Raw genomic sequence first — 15,395 nt, forward strand, 5'->3', positions numbered from 1 at the left:
AGCAGCAGTGCACATACCATTCTACTTCTTTATCTATTGAATGTATGTTGAAATCCTGCAGTTTGGAAACTTAGCTATGCTGTAAGCTTTATTGCTTCTACGCGTTTTTTTGTTTCAACTATATCCTTGCATCTACAGCAATACACTTCATGCTCAACTGGTTTGGTCTACTTGCATAGCAGAGTAAAGTTGATTCCCCTTTGTTTAATCTCTTTAGAGCCTTACCCAAACCCATGCCATAATCACCTTTGTTCTTATATCACTAGTTTTATTTTGGGAGGACCTTGCATCTGTACAAATATTCTATCTGCTTCCAAACTTATGTGAGGCCTTTGCGTACCTACAGTATTCTTATATCCTATTATTTACGATGCCTGTAGACTGGCCCAACTCACTCATTGGCAAATTGCTCCCAATGCAAATGTTGGATTGGTTAAGCTGGGATATGAGCTAACTCACACACTCAAGGAAGTCCTGTGGCTTCAAGAGGAACATTAAGGACTTAAAAGTAGTTTCCTCTCCTGCTCTATTCTTATTCGCTTCACAATAGTCGATTTAGGCATTGTTTTTTTCATGCAAATAATATTAATTTATGTAAGAAAAAAATAATGGCAGTTGAATTGCAGAATATTGTCTGTCTACAACTTCATGCTTTAGGAGTAGATCCCAATGGGCTGGACTTGGATATGGTACATTTAGTTTATTACATTTGTTTCAAACCCCATTGCGACTAATTAGAATTTCTGTTGCTTCAGCTTCTTCATTTGAAAAACTTGTTAGATCTTGTGACAAATCTAAAGATAAATGAATTAGCCACATATGTGCTGTAACATGGTGTGTGTAAAAGCCGAGTGTCTATACGGAAAACAAGTTATACTCTCTACTCTCTACTCTGATGATCTCTCTTAAACTCCTTGCTCCAAGATGAACAATTTTATAGTTTGATAGACTTTTTCTGATCTCTGTAAATATGTTATATACTGTATAAACCAATGTGAGATACATCTGCGTTACCTTATTCCCTTTCTCTCTACCGTATACTGATGATTCTAATCAGGATAAAACAATTGTACATTTGAAGGTATGACTCCATAGCACATGTCATGGACAAATGAATTGTCCCAATTGGCTCCATCTTCCTTATAAATTTCATTGTCTTTCCATCATACTGCTTGTTTTACCTTAACTTACAGTATGTGTCATACAATTGGTAACAGCAAGGAGCAACATGGAAACTTGTTCATTTTGAATAAAGCTACCAGAAGGGCTGCTCAGTTAGCTTGATTTATTTTAAACATAATCCAATGCAGAAATCATGTTTACTGGAAATATAGCATGCTACTGAAACTGTATTGTTTAGATTTGTACAGGTGCCTTTTATCTTTAGCTGTGCCAAATAGGTCCTGTGGGACTCAGCTGTGCAAAGAACTGCATTGCATGTACACTGACCACACTGGGGTGTGTGACATTTGTACATCTGTGTGCGTCAGAGTCTGAATTTGTGTAAGAAGGGCTACAGTACATAGCGTTTTTTGTTATAAATTCCGTTATGCTAATTCTGCAACTTTATACTTGTGGAAAATCAATTCCTGTGCAGTTAAAGTCGTAGCCTATCGTCTCTAGCACACTGTGAACAGCTTTTCACTGTATCTGTGATGTAACTAAGATGTAAACTTTAAAGAAAAATACTGTGCACTACTCCTCCCAGAGTGTCTCAGTAGCGCTATGTGTATCAAGGCCAGCTCCAGGCCTGTTAGCACCCTGAACAAAAAATTTTGAAGGCGCCCTCCCTTCAGTGGCGCTCCTGGGAAAGTAAGCGTGGCCTCTTTATTTTATGTCATCAAACTATAAATAAATATATATATATATTATCACCCCGCCCTCTACATACACACACACACACACACACACACACACACACACACACACACACACACATACACAATTAGCAGCCTTACACATAGTATCCACAGTAGTGTTCCTTACACATAACACCCACAGTAATAGCTGCTTACACATACTGTCCCAGTAATGCACCTTACACATAATGTCCACAGTGGTGCTCCTTATACATAAAGCCCACAGTAATAGCGGCTTATACACGCTGCCCCCAGTAATGCCCCTTACACATAATGCCCCCTGTAATGCCTCTTATATATAAAGCCCACAGTAGTGCCAGATACACATTATGTCCACAGTAGTGCTTCTTACACATAATGCCCACAGTAATATCTGCTTACACATACTGCCCCCAGTAATGCCCCTTACACATAATGCTCCCAGTAATGCCCCTTGCCCATAATGCCCACAGTAGTTCTAGATACACATAATCTCCTCAGTAGTGCCAGATACAAATAATGTTCACAGTTAGTGTCAGTTACACATAATGTCCCTAGTATAGAGTAAGATACACATAATGCCCCCAGTATAGTGCCAGATACACATAATGCCCCCAGTATAGTGCCAGATACACACAATGCCCCCAGTATAGTGCCAAATACACATAATACCCCTAGTATATTGTCAATTACACATAATGTCTCCAGTATAGTGCCAGGTACACAATGTCCCCAGTATAGGGCCATATACACCTAATACCCCCACTATAGTGCCAGATACACGCGCCTTTCCTGCCCTTAAGTCTGGTTTCCCATCTTCAATGGCAGCGAGCATCTCAAATATGGTGCCGGTTCGTGAGCCAATCAAAGCTTACAGTCCGGCAGCCGCCACTGCCGGTTTGTAAGCTCTGATTGGCTGACGAACTGGTGCCATATTTGAGATGCCTGACACTCACCCTTAGGAGCCCAGCACCCCGCATGGCCACAACTAAGGAACTTGCCTTGGGCTGCCCCTGGGGTGTATCACACCATGTGGTAAAAGATGCCCAATATATGAGGACACATCAGTATGTATAGAAGAACAAATCAATAAAAACCTTTTTTGTAAAATAATACTGTTATATAGATTGCACTTTAATGCTTCATGTAAATACTATAAGCGCATATACAAGAACCCAGAAGGTATTACAGATTCTGAAACCCTAAAACTAGATCAGAAATACTGTGTAAAAGGCTTTACCTATTTTTTTTTATTTTTTTTTAGAGCACAACTATGGTGGCCAATCCCGGGATCGGGATCAGCGGGATCCCGGGATTTAGGGCCAAAAATGGCCGGGATTCAATCCCGGGATTGGAAGCTCCAATCCCGGGGATTGAGGGATCAGCGTTGAGCGTCCACAGGACGCTCAGACGCTGCCCGGCTTCCTCTTTCCGGATCCCCAGCACAGCGTGAGAGGTCACGTTGTGCTGTCAGCGGCTCCCAGCAGCGATCAACGGATGTTCCCCTCCCGCCCGCCCTCGGTATATGGTAAGTTATATGTGCGGGGCGGGCGGGGTGGGGCGAGGGGGCGGCCTCCTAGCTAAAAGCCAATCCCGGGTATCCCAGGAATCCCGGGATTGGCCATTTTTCAATCCCGATACCCGGGATTGAAAAAATGGCCCGGGATTGGCTTCCCTAAGCACAACATATATACACTTGTCCTGAGCCTCATATACAAAGCTCACTGGATACCCAGTGCCCACTCACTTTGGGGGTCTATTCATGAATCAGTGAAAAGTGTGGAGAAGTGAGTCAGTGGAGAAGTTGCCCATGGCAACCAAACAGCATCGAAGTAACATTTACAATTTGCATACTATACAATTGTACAGACCAGCTGACTGGTTGCCATGGGCAACTTCTCTACAGGCTCACGTCTCCACTCTTTTCACTGCTTCATGAACAGACCACTATATACATAACTGTTACAACAGTTATACAGTACATGGGAACATACTGACTAGTGGCTGGTGTGACCTTGAGCTGTCCCATTTCCATACACACACACACACACACACACACACACACACACACACACACACAGATGTTTTCATCAACTGACAGGATATTCTGTCCTTGATTTTATGTGTATGTCTGTGCATTAGAGTCTCATTGAAGGACATGTAAAAACACTGCAGTGGAACATTTCTCTCTCAGCATTTAAATATCTACTTTTCTAACATCATCAAAAGCATTTTGATTAAAGCTACTCAAAACATTACAGAATACATCTTATATTTGATTATGGATGTTTGGTTGCTAGACAACTTGTTTTATGGGATGAAGGATTTTTATACTTTACTACTTGTTGTTTACTTATCGTGTTGTTTACTTGTTGTTTACTTATCGTGTTCATCTATAACTTGTGTAGTGGTATTAAGGTCAAGGCTTGGGTCGGGTTTGTTGTACATTGACCAAGTGTCAGAGATCAGAGCCTACAGAGGTGAATGCTTAGCACAGTACTTGTGAAAGTGTTGGAACTAGTCTACATGGAACACTCACAAATCAGCAAAACTGAGATGAAGACGGTAAAGGATTTTATAAAAGTTAAAAAATACAGGTATAGCATATACAGGTTAGCATACTAACACTTTAGGAACAATCCCTATATTAATTTAAACATTTCTGATTTTCTCCAAAATACTGCTCATTTTAGCCTCATTCATATCATACATTAATCACTAGAGCAAGGTTATATCAGGACGGCCGTTATTACATGAATCTCTGTTATGTGTCTGAATGTTTTCATGACATTGGACAGAGCATTTCTCTACCAAAGTATAACTGGAAAGGGTAAAATGTAAAAGCATAGGATGAAACCTGATCTCTGGCGGCTCAGACATGGTGGGTCATTCCGAACCGTTTGTATGCTGCTGTTTCTCGCAGCGGTGCAAACAGGTCGGTTCTGCACATACGCGGTGGCCGCTATGCGCAGGCGCTGGGCAACAAGAAGACCGAAGAAAGCGATCGCTACCGCGATCGCAAGAAGATTGACAGGAGGACGGTGTTCTGGGGCATCAACTGACCGTTTTCTGGGAGTGGTGCGGTGAACACAGGCATGTCCAGGCGTTTGGAGGGACCTGCAACGCTGGATTCATTGCACAGGGTAAGTAACTCTTACCCTGGTCTAGTTCTACCCAAAACTTTTTTTGCATAGCAGGGCTGTACAAGCATTCGCAGCCTTGCTATGCAAAAAAAACCCTCCCGCATAGGCGGCGTCTAGTTGATCGCACCAGCAGCAAAAAGTTGCTACGTGCGATCAACTCGGAATGACCCCCATGGTGTAATAGTTGAGTGTTCTCGTGGTGTAAAAAGGATTGCGTGCTCTGTGACAGGGCATATAAACATGCCTTCAATTCTCCACCCTTTGATCTCATTTCTGTCCAGCTCCTCTTATTGGCAGACAAACATTCTGCTTCTTCACATTACAGTATTAGAGATACATGTAGAAATGTGTTTTCCCAGAAAAGTATACTTGTGAGGGGCAACAAGCATCCATTAGAATGATAGGAAGACTCATGATTACCAACATTACAAGGTACACACACTGTAAGTCTTTTCGGTGGTGGGAAACACGGTGGAACCCTTACTTAAACGCTTCGCTCCCACTCAGAATCTCATCTGTTTCTATCATCCTTCAAAATGAAATGATTAGTTTGATGTGTGTGCAGAATATGGCATTCCCACACTCAGCAAGCCAGAAAACGTATCCATCAAGACCCATTAGAAGATGCAAAATGTTGCACCCTTGCAGGAAACCATCTAGTCCCACAAATACCAGCCCTACCCATACAACACAGGAGAGTTTATGCACAGATAAGTCATTAGAACTTTTGTAGATGACCATTAGTGTTATTCTCATCATGTAATACCTTTGTTTGCAGCTTGTGCAAGGGAAGAACACTATACTCAGTGGTCCGGGATGCAAAAATTGTCTTAGATGTCAACAAGACCAGACAGATAGCACAGGAAATTGTGAAGGTAAGTCTCTTATTTCAGCAAGAAACTACCTGGCTGACTCTATATGTATGTACAATTACTCATGTAAAGTTAATCATGTATCTGTGTGATATTGTATAACCTTAGTGTGTTAATATGCTGTATCTAAGGCAGGTTATGGCACCCTGCTCCTGTGGATAACTATAGTACTTCCATAACATAGCTGAGTGCACAGTAGCAGAAACGTCTGTTTTTCTCTGCATGTGGTTTACCAGATGCATACTGCTGTGGCTTTTGTTAATAGACCAAATAATAAGATATCTATGCTGTATTCCTTTGATATAGCAAGGTCCATATTTACGAGAGTTGGGTACGAAATCCCGGCTGTTGGGATCCCGACAGTGCAAAGAACAACAGCAAAATCCCGAAGGAAAGAATCCTGACAGATCCCAGCAAGCATTTTAACCCTACCCCTATCCCTAACCGACGCCTCCCATAGCTAACCCTTACCATACCTTCCAGCAGCCTAACCCTAACTCCCCCTATCTAACCCTCCCCCTAGTATCTGTCACCATTCTTTCTGTCGAGATTCTGATGTTGTTCTTCTGATTGCTGGGATCCCAAGTATCAGGATCCTGCCCGCATCCCGCTAAAGATAAAGGTTCATGTTCTTAGAAATATTACAGTAATTATTGTTATTGATATAAGTCTATGAAGAATTACTGGAATGCTGAAGGCCACCTGTCCTGACGTAGGGGTTAAGGTCAAAGTAGCTGTGTCACACAACATCACACAATGTAAATCTAAGCATTGTGCTGAAAGATGGAAAGATAAGAAATGTCACTATGGGGAAATAAAACAAGCTGTTATGTATGACAGGGCAGAATACAATCTTTAAAGACCAACTACAAAACATTATTTCTCATTCTATTTTGGATCCAGTACCCTTAACCTTTCACATGAAGAGCACAAGAGATAAATAGCATAGTAAGTGAAAACAATTTTGATGCGTAGTTCATAATTTCTACTGCATTTCAAAAATGGAATTACTCTGTGATGCTAAATATGTCGAGAGCTTTTGCAATGTAAGCAGAATGATGCTACAACGTATTGTAAACCACACAACTGACAATGATAGATGTAAATCATTTCTCAGGAAAATGTTATGCAGCGCACATCAAAAATGAGAAAAATTACAAGACTTAATTATCTGCTCTACTGAGTCCATAGAGGTGAAAAGATCACAGCATGTGTAGGTGCGCTATTCATATAATTAATTGTGTCCCTATTGTTGTGGATCATTCTTAATTTCCAGCAGCAAAATTGGAATGACCCTCTCTGTAATCAGCCTAATACTAATATTGCAGTGTTTATGGCTTTCTTATTAATGGTATGTCATATATAACGAGATCGCTATATACTTAGTTACTTAGAGCGCCATACAGTAGAGAAAAGAAATAGCCATATATGTAAAATGAATTCAGCTTGATGTGAATAAGTACATTATTACATTTGTAGTCATATAGGGGGGAACTTAGTTGTTTTGCTTCAGGGGATTATTTAAGTGGCATTTTATCATCATTTACTTAAACTGAGAAGCGTTGGAATTACTGTAACATGCACCCTAAAGAACAAATATAATGATTCTATTTGCCAAAAGGATAAAAAACATAAACCTAGACCAGTGGTTCCCAAACACGGTCCTCAAGGCACCATAATAGTCCAAGTTTTAAAGATATCCATGCTAAAGCACAGGTGACTTAGGGCGAAAAGCACTAAGCCTTGTATAGTTATACAGTGGAGGGAGATAAACAGCGGCGGCTCCTACCTTTGTGAAGGAGGGGGGCTGCCGCTGGCCATGCTGTCTGCCGCCAGGCATGTCCTGTCACCTGTTCAATGAGTTGACAGGTGCCGGGAGCGGCATATGCGCACAGCCAGCGGCTTGACTGTACATGCGCAAATTCCTAGCTTCTAGAGACTGCATCAGCTGCAGCCCATAGAAGCCTGCTAGGGCTGATGATCAGACAGGGAATGCTCTCTGCTAATGGTAGCCTTTTCTGGCAGTCCCAGAGGAAGGAAACATCTCCCAATAGGATTGCCTGTCCTGCGAGTGAATGGCAGGTAGGACTTCCAATGGAAAGTTACTGCCAGTCACAGTGTAGCCAGTGCAGTCATGGACTGCAACTGGCTCACTGCAGTGGCAGAATTTACTGGGGGGGGGGGGCTACAGTCCTGCATCCCATAGGTAAAATCCACCGCTGGAGATATAGTGTCAGCCATTACTACATCTGCCCCTTAATTAATACCAAATGAATAGATAGATAAATAAGGCTTAGTACATCTGCCCCTTAATTAATACCTCAGTCAGTTTGATTATACCATCTGTGCACAAGCAGGGATATTCTTATATCCTGGACTGTCTGGCAGATGTTGCCTCTTCTGTTGACCAAAGCAGATGAAAAATCCTTATACAACATGTTTTGGGACTTTATTTAGAAAAGTAAATGTCCTCGAACTGTTTTGGACCAATCTCTTCTACCTAATAAGCATGTATTGGTGTTTTTTTATTCCCATAAACAAGAGCTATCTGAGGATGCTATTGGGAATCCCTTATTGATGGCTGTGTGGCGAGTATGGCATTGTATGAGGAAGCAACCAAATCTAAATTGCCCTCATTCTCTTATTCTCCCGTTACTTCTAAATCCAGAGTTTCAAAGTGGGGAGGCTTCTGCTCCTTTCTAGTCATGGCCTGACATGGGGATTGCTTATGTGCAAGCATTGGTTGATATTGAAAATCATAGACATCATCGAGTGGCAGAATTGGTTGATAAGTATAATTTGCCTCAATCCCATTATCTGGCTTTATATCAGGCACAGCATTATGTGAGCTCCATGTTAAGGGCACTTTCCTCGGAGGACTGGTCCAATTCTTTTGACTTGTTATTAATGAGACCTATGGAGGGAGGGAGGGCAATATCTCTTTATTATAAAGTTCTTTAAACTCCTTTAGATCATACTAAAATATCTACAGGATTACCTTCTTGGTGTACTGTATTCCCTTATATTTCCATGGAAAATCTATTAAGGTTACTTCTCAACTCTCAGTCATTGCTGTCATCTAGCATGTACAGAGAAACGTTCGATAATATCTATCACAATGGGTACCTTTCCCCCTTCCGTAAGTTCTTGGGATCGTCAGTGCTTGTCGTAAATGTGGGGCTTCTAATGTAAACTTTATACATTGTATGTGGGATTGCTCCCTTATACGTAGATTCTGGTGGTCTGTTAATATATTTGCTTCTATGTATCTTGTAAATTTTCTTTCATTATCGGTGGAGCTGGCGATTCGGGGTATTTTGCTGCCATCTATTTCAGGTAGAGGGGAAAGTATAAAACTATGTTCCATATATTGGTGGTGGCCCTTAAGTGTATAATACAGATATGGGTGGTCAATCCAAGTTGATCGCTAGCTGCATTTGTTCGCAGCGCAGCGATCAGGCTAAAAAAAACGCAGTTCTGCGCATGTGTATGCGGCACAATGTGCACGCGCATCGTACGGGCATAACGAACAATGTAGTTTTGCACAGTGGGCGTTTCTGGGTGTCAACTGACCGTTTTCAGGGAGTGTTCGTAAAAACGCAGGCATGCAAGGAAAAACGCAGGCGTGGCTGGGCGAACGCTGGCCGGGTTTGTGACATCAAAACCGGAACTGAACAGTCTGAAGTTATCGCAAGTGCTGAGTAGGTTTTGAGCTACTCTGAAACTGCACAAAAAAACTTTGTAGCCACTCTGCGATACATTCGTTCGCACTTCTGCTGAGCTAAAATACACTCCCAGTGGACAGCGGCATAGCGTTTGCACAGCTGCTAAAAACTGGTAGCGAGCGATCAACTCGGAATGACCCCCACGGACTCATGCAGTTCCTCCAGAGACTGATTTCTCTGTTCCAGGCTAAGCTGTTTTTCGCCTTCCAACTGAATTGGCTGGAGACTACAGTAACTTGCATAAAGAGATTAAAACAGCTTCTTTTTTCCAGCTGTAGGAGGGTTATATAGACTGTTTGACTTTGGGCCTTAAACGTCAAATACATTTCTACTTCCGGTGTACCTCTTGGTATGAAACCTGGCTTTTGTTAGAGGACCCCCCAATTTCCTTGCCTTCTTTAGGCTGAGTGAACCTAATTTATTCCTGGGTTTCTATTGGGGTTGATTGTTTGAGAGGATGTTCCTGCCATGGGTAGGTTATATAATGTGCAACGCACTGTTTTTATTTGCCTTTTTGTGAGAATATTTCTATGACAACTATGGCCCTCATTCCGAGTTGATCGCTCGTTATTTTTTCCCCGCAACGGAGCGATTAGTCGCTAATGCGCATGCGCAATGTCCGCAGTGCGACTGCGCCAAGTAAATTTGCTATGCAGTTAGGTATTTTACTCACGGCATTACGAGGTTTTTTCTTCGTTCTGGTGATCGTAATGTGATTGACAGGAAGTGGGTGTTTCTGGGCGGAATCAGGCCGTTTTATGGGTGTGTGTGAAAAAACTCTGCCGTTTCTGGGAAAAACGCGAGATTGTCTGAAGAAACGGGGTAGTGTCTGGGCGAACGCTGGGAGTGTTTGTGACGTCAAACCAGGAACGAAACTGACTGAACTGATCGCAGTTGCCGAGTAAGTCTGGAGCTACTCAGAAACTGCTAGGAAGTGTCTATTCGCAATTCTGCTAATCTTTCGTTCGCAATTTTACTCTGCTAAGATTCACTCCCAGTAGGCGGCGGCTTAGCGTGTGCAAAGCTGCTAAAAGCAGCTTGCGAGCGAACAACTCGGAATGACCACCCATGTTGTATGTGAAGATGCGTACTACACATTTTCGATTTAAAAACCCCCAAAACAAAACAAACCCTGTAGTTTTAGGGTGCCTTAAGGATTGCATTTGGGAACCACTGACCTAGACCATGGCAGAAAGAACACTAATATTTTTAATGAATTTACATTTTGCTGCCCTGTAAATGTTTCAAAGACAGTTGCTTCATCATGAGAATGGGACTTTTAACTTATTTTGTATGGGATCCAATTTATGGGGCAGATTCAGGGGCACCTTCATTAAGCTCGGATAAGTGATAAAGTGGAAGGTGATAAAGCACCAGCCAGTCAGCTCCTAACTGTCATTTTTTAAACCCAGCCTGTAACATGGCAGTTGGATACTGATTGGCTGGTGCTTTATCACCTTCCACTTTATCACTTCACCAGGCTTAATAAATCTGCCCCACAGTTAGCTGTGAGGTTCCGCGAGAACCTTGCACGATGTCACACAACAGATTTCAGGTTAGGAAATCTGTGTTTATTTAAACAAGGTTTTACCTAACAGACAAATGAATCTGGCCATCTGTCTGTCAGTCGGCTTCATGATCCTTTGTCCACTTTTTAATAAACTTCCTCTTAAAGATTTTACAGTTGTCTACACTGTGTAAGTGTATAATATATACTGTTGTATTGTTAAAAATGCTGCATTTAATGGGAACTTGGGGACTTCTAAAAACATGATCAATAATGAATATTTCTCTTTCATCCACTAGGGGACACTGGAAATCTCAGACAGCTGGGGTGTGAAGGATTTAGACCGGAGGAAGCACAATCTAAAAAAAATTCTGCACAGCTGGCTCCTTCCCCTTCATGCCCCCTAATCCCTCCAGTTTGAAAAATTGTGCTGGAAGTTAGCAGCACAACAAAGGAGCTCTTGCTCCATAAGAGATTTTCTTTTATTTAAATATTGATATGAGCCGATCCAACCTGGCTGAAAGGAGGCAATAGGCTCGTAAGACTGTAATCAACAAACAGAGATATTGTAGCGCATATAGATTGGGCAAAAATGTATTGCTTCATTTCAAAAGATAACAAATACAATTTAATAAAACCAACAAACATAACCACCGGCCGGTAATTGAAACACATCAATATATTATTTTAAAAAACATGAAATATGCTCTTTTCTGTCTGAACACTATTGATAAAATAGACAAAAGCTCATTCAGCAATATCCTCTATAGTGTATGTTTTGACTGCTATATTAAATCAGTCCACTTTAACAATGTAGCCGTCCATTCAGATATTTAAAAACACTGTATCACTGTAGAAATAATGTAGCAGTGTGACACACTGTACGCTGATAAATCCAGCCAGCAATAATCACTGGTAGCTGCAATAATGGGTTTCAATGACAACAACGTGACAGGAAGTCCATTTAGAAATTGGGATTCGTTGAAGCTAAAAGGATTAATTCTTAAAAGTGTCTGGCCAGACAGAATATGTATGCTCACCGCTCTCTTCCAGCATTAAGATCACAGTGAACTCCTCCCGGCTGCTGGTGCTTTTAACCTTTAAGGGCAGTCATCTCTGGAGGGAATCATCCATGTAGATCTGAAGATATTACTGGCGGTGAGCAGTACAGTTGGCAGTGGTATGGAGCAGAGATATATGAGTCCTTAATGCGTTTCCCCGCCTCCCTCCGGGTTCAGCGGCTTCATCAGAATTTTTTTTTTTCAGGTAGAGGAAGGGGAAAAGGAAAAAATCTGCAGTGTCTCCCGGATCGCAGGAGCAGAAGTCTGCTTCTATCAAATCTGCAGCATGACGCTGGGGCTCCCTTGCGGGAGTCCGCTTGGGTGGGAGCACGTCTGAAACTTTTCAGTTAAATCTGGATTCAATCTGGCCTGGACCCATGGGTCTTACAAATAGTGTCCCATGGGTACAAACTAGAGTTTCAAGACGTCCCCCATGCCGATTTTTCAAATTGACCTTGCCAGCTTCCAGAAAGAGGCAGTAACAACGGCAATTCAAAAATTATGTCAGGATCAGGTCATTGTCCTGGTACCCTTATCTCAGCAAGGAGAAGTTTTTTTTTACCAAGCCTCTTCGTAGTTCCGAAGCCGGACGGCTCGGTCAGACCGATTTTAAACCTGAAAAATCGGAATCTCTACCTGAAAAGGTTCAAGTTCAAGATGGAATCCCTGAGGGTAGTGATTTTTAGTCTGGAGGAGGGGGACTTCATGGTGTCAGTAGACATAAAGGATGCTTACTTGCATGTTCTCATTTATCCTCCTCACCAAGCTTATCTGAGATTTGCAGTACAGGATTGCCATTACCAGTTCCAGACGTTGCCGTTTGAACTCTACACGGCAGCAAGGGTATTCACCAAGGTGATGGCGGAGATAATAGTCCTCCTTCGTCAAAACAGTTGGTGCAGAACATTGCACTCTCCCTGTCAATATTCCAACAACACGGATCATGAATTTTCCAAAGTTGCAGTTGGAACCGACGACAAGATTGTTCTTTTTAGGGATGATTCATGACACAGAACCGTCAGGGCAGAACGAAAAGCAGAGCGGCAATGGCAGAGGTGACAAAGATTCTCCTCTGGACAGAAAGACATGTAAGAGCTCTGTCAGCAATTTTCATTCCGGGAGTGGACAACTGGGAAGCAGACTTCCTCAGCAGACACGATCTCCATCCAGGAGAGTGGGGCCTCCACTAAGAAGTCTTCGCAGAGGTGACAAGAGTTTGGGGAGTTCCTCAAGTAGACATGATGGCATCTCATCTAAACAAGAAGCTTCAGAGATATTGTTCCAGGTCGAGAGACCCTCAAGAAATAGCAGTGGATGCACTGGTGACCCAGTGGGTGTTTCGGTCGGTATATGTTTTCCCTCCACTTCCACTGATTCCAAAAGTTCTCAAAATAATAAGTAGAACAAGAGTTCGAGCAATCTTGGTGTCCAGATATTCAGGAGTTGCTCATAGAAGATCCTCAGCCTCTTCCTCCTCGAGAGGACCTACTACAGCAGGGGCCGTGTGTGTATCAAGACTTACCGCGGCTATGTTTGACAGCATGGCTGTTGAGCGCCGGATCCTAGCCCGAAAGAGTATTCCCAAGGAAGTCATCCCCACTCTTATTCAGGCCAGGAAAGGAGTAACGTCTAAACATTACCACCGTATTTGGAGACAATATGTATCTTGGTGTGAATCCAAGAAGGCTCCTACGGAAGAGTTTGAGTTGGGACGTTTTTCTCCATTTTCTGCAGGCTGGTGTGGATGCGGGCCTTAGATTTGGGTCAATCAAGGTCCAGATTTCGGCCTTATCAGTTTTCTTTCAAAAACAATTGGCCTCCTTTCCAGAAGTTCAGGCGTTCGTGAAAGGGGTTCTGCACATCCAGCCTCCATTTTTGCCTCCAGTGGCACCATGGGACCTTAATGTGGTATTGCAGATCCTTCAATCAGATTGGTTTGAACCTCTGCAGGAGATAGAATTGAAGTTTCTCACTTGGAAAGTGTTGATGTTTTTGGCCTTGGCATCCGCAAGGCGGGTGTAAGAACTCGTCAACAATTTCTTCCAAAGGTGGTTTCGTCCTTCCACATAAACCAACCTATTGTGGTGCCAGTAGCTACTGACACTTTCACTGAGTCACAGTCTCTAGATTTGGTTAGAGTTTTGAAGATTTATGTTGCAAGAACAGCTCAGTTACGGAAAACAGAGGCTCTGTTTGTCCTGTATGCTCCCAGCAAGATTGGGTGTTCTGCTTCTAAGCAGACTATTGCGCACTGGATCAGAGGGACAATTCAGCACGCTCATTCTATGGCAGGCTTGCCGGTACCGAAATCGGTGAAGGCCCATTCTACTAGGATAGTGGGCTCATCCTGGGAGGCTGCCCGGGGCATCTCGGCTTTACAACTTTGCCGAGCAGCTACTTGGTCAGGGTCAAACTCATTTGCTAAATTTTATGAGTTTGACACTTTGGCCGATGAGGACCTCAAGTTTGGTCAATCGGTGCTGCAGGGTCATCCGCACTCTCCCGCCCGTACTGGAGCTTTTTTATAACCCCATGGTACTGAAGTGGACCCCAGCATCCTCTAGGACGTATGAGAAAATAGGATTTTAATACCCACCGGTAAATCCTTTTCTCCTAGTCCGTAGAGGATGCTGGGCACTTGACCCAGTGCGTACTTTACCTGTAGTAGTTAGTTGTTGTAGTTACACAAGTGTTGTGTTACAATTATTTTCAGCATGTTGCTGCAATAGTTCATACCCGTTGGCATGTGTTATGTTGAATGCTATGTTGTGCGGCATGGTTGAAGTGTGAGCTGGTGTGAATCTCACCGTTAACTTTAAAGTAAATCCTTTCCTCGTAATGTCCATCTCCCTGGGCACAGTTCCTATACTGAGGTCTGGAGGAGGGGCATAGAGGGAGGAGCCAGTTCACACTCTAGAAAAGTCTTAAAGTGCCCATGGCTCCTGCGGAACCGTCTATACCCCATGGTACTGAAGTGGACCCCAGCATCCTCTACGGACTAGGAGAAAAGGATTTACTGGTAGGTATTAAAATCCTATTTTTTTATTTATTTTTCATTATTATTATTATTATTTTTTTGTGTAAAATGTAATTCCAGCTGTGTGACTCCCAATTTTTCATTGCACCCTATATCCCTACGGTCTTTCTCTTCCTATTCTAATAGGGTGAAAGTACTGCTGTTTGGCATGTGTGTGTCTTTAACATGTCTAAAGCACCAACCAAGACCACAAAAACTTGCTATGTATGTTC

General features: G+C 42.6%; 1 protein-coding gene across 2 annotated transcripts in view; it reads left to right on the forward strand.

The window, feature by feature from the left end:
- KSR2 (kinase suppressor of ras 2) overlaps nucleotides 1–15,395 on the forward strand; it is an 868,249-nt gene that overhangs the window by 751,007 nt on the left and 101,847 nt on the right. For both annotated transcript variants that reach the window (XM_063964329.1, XM_063964330.1), the window contains exon 15: nucleotides 5,760–5,856. In XM_063964329.1, coding sequence (XP_063820399.1) covers nucleotides 5,760–5,856 — 97 coding nt within the window. The remainder of the gene's footprint in view (nucleotides 1–5,759; nucleotides 5,857–15,395) is intronic.

The sequence above is a fragment of the Pseudophryne corroboree genome, chromosome 1 (assembly GCF_028390025.1).
Source record: "Pseudophryne corroboree isolate aPseCor3 chromosome 1, aPseCor3.hap2, whole genome shotgun sequence".
Taxonomy (NCBI): Eukaryota; Metazoa; Chordata; class Amphibia; order Anura; family Myobatrachidae; genus Pseudophryne; species Pseudophryne corroboree.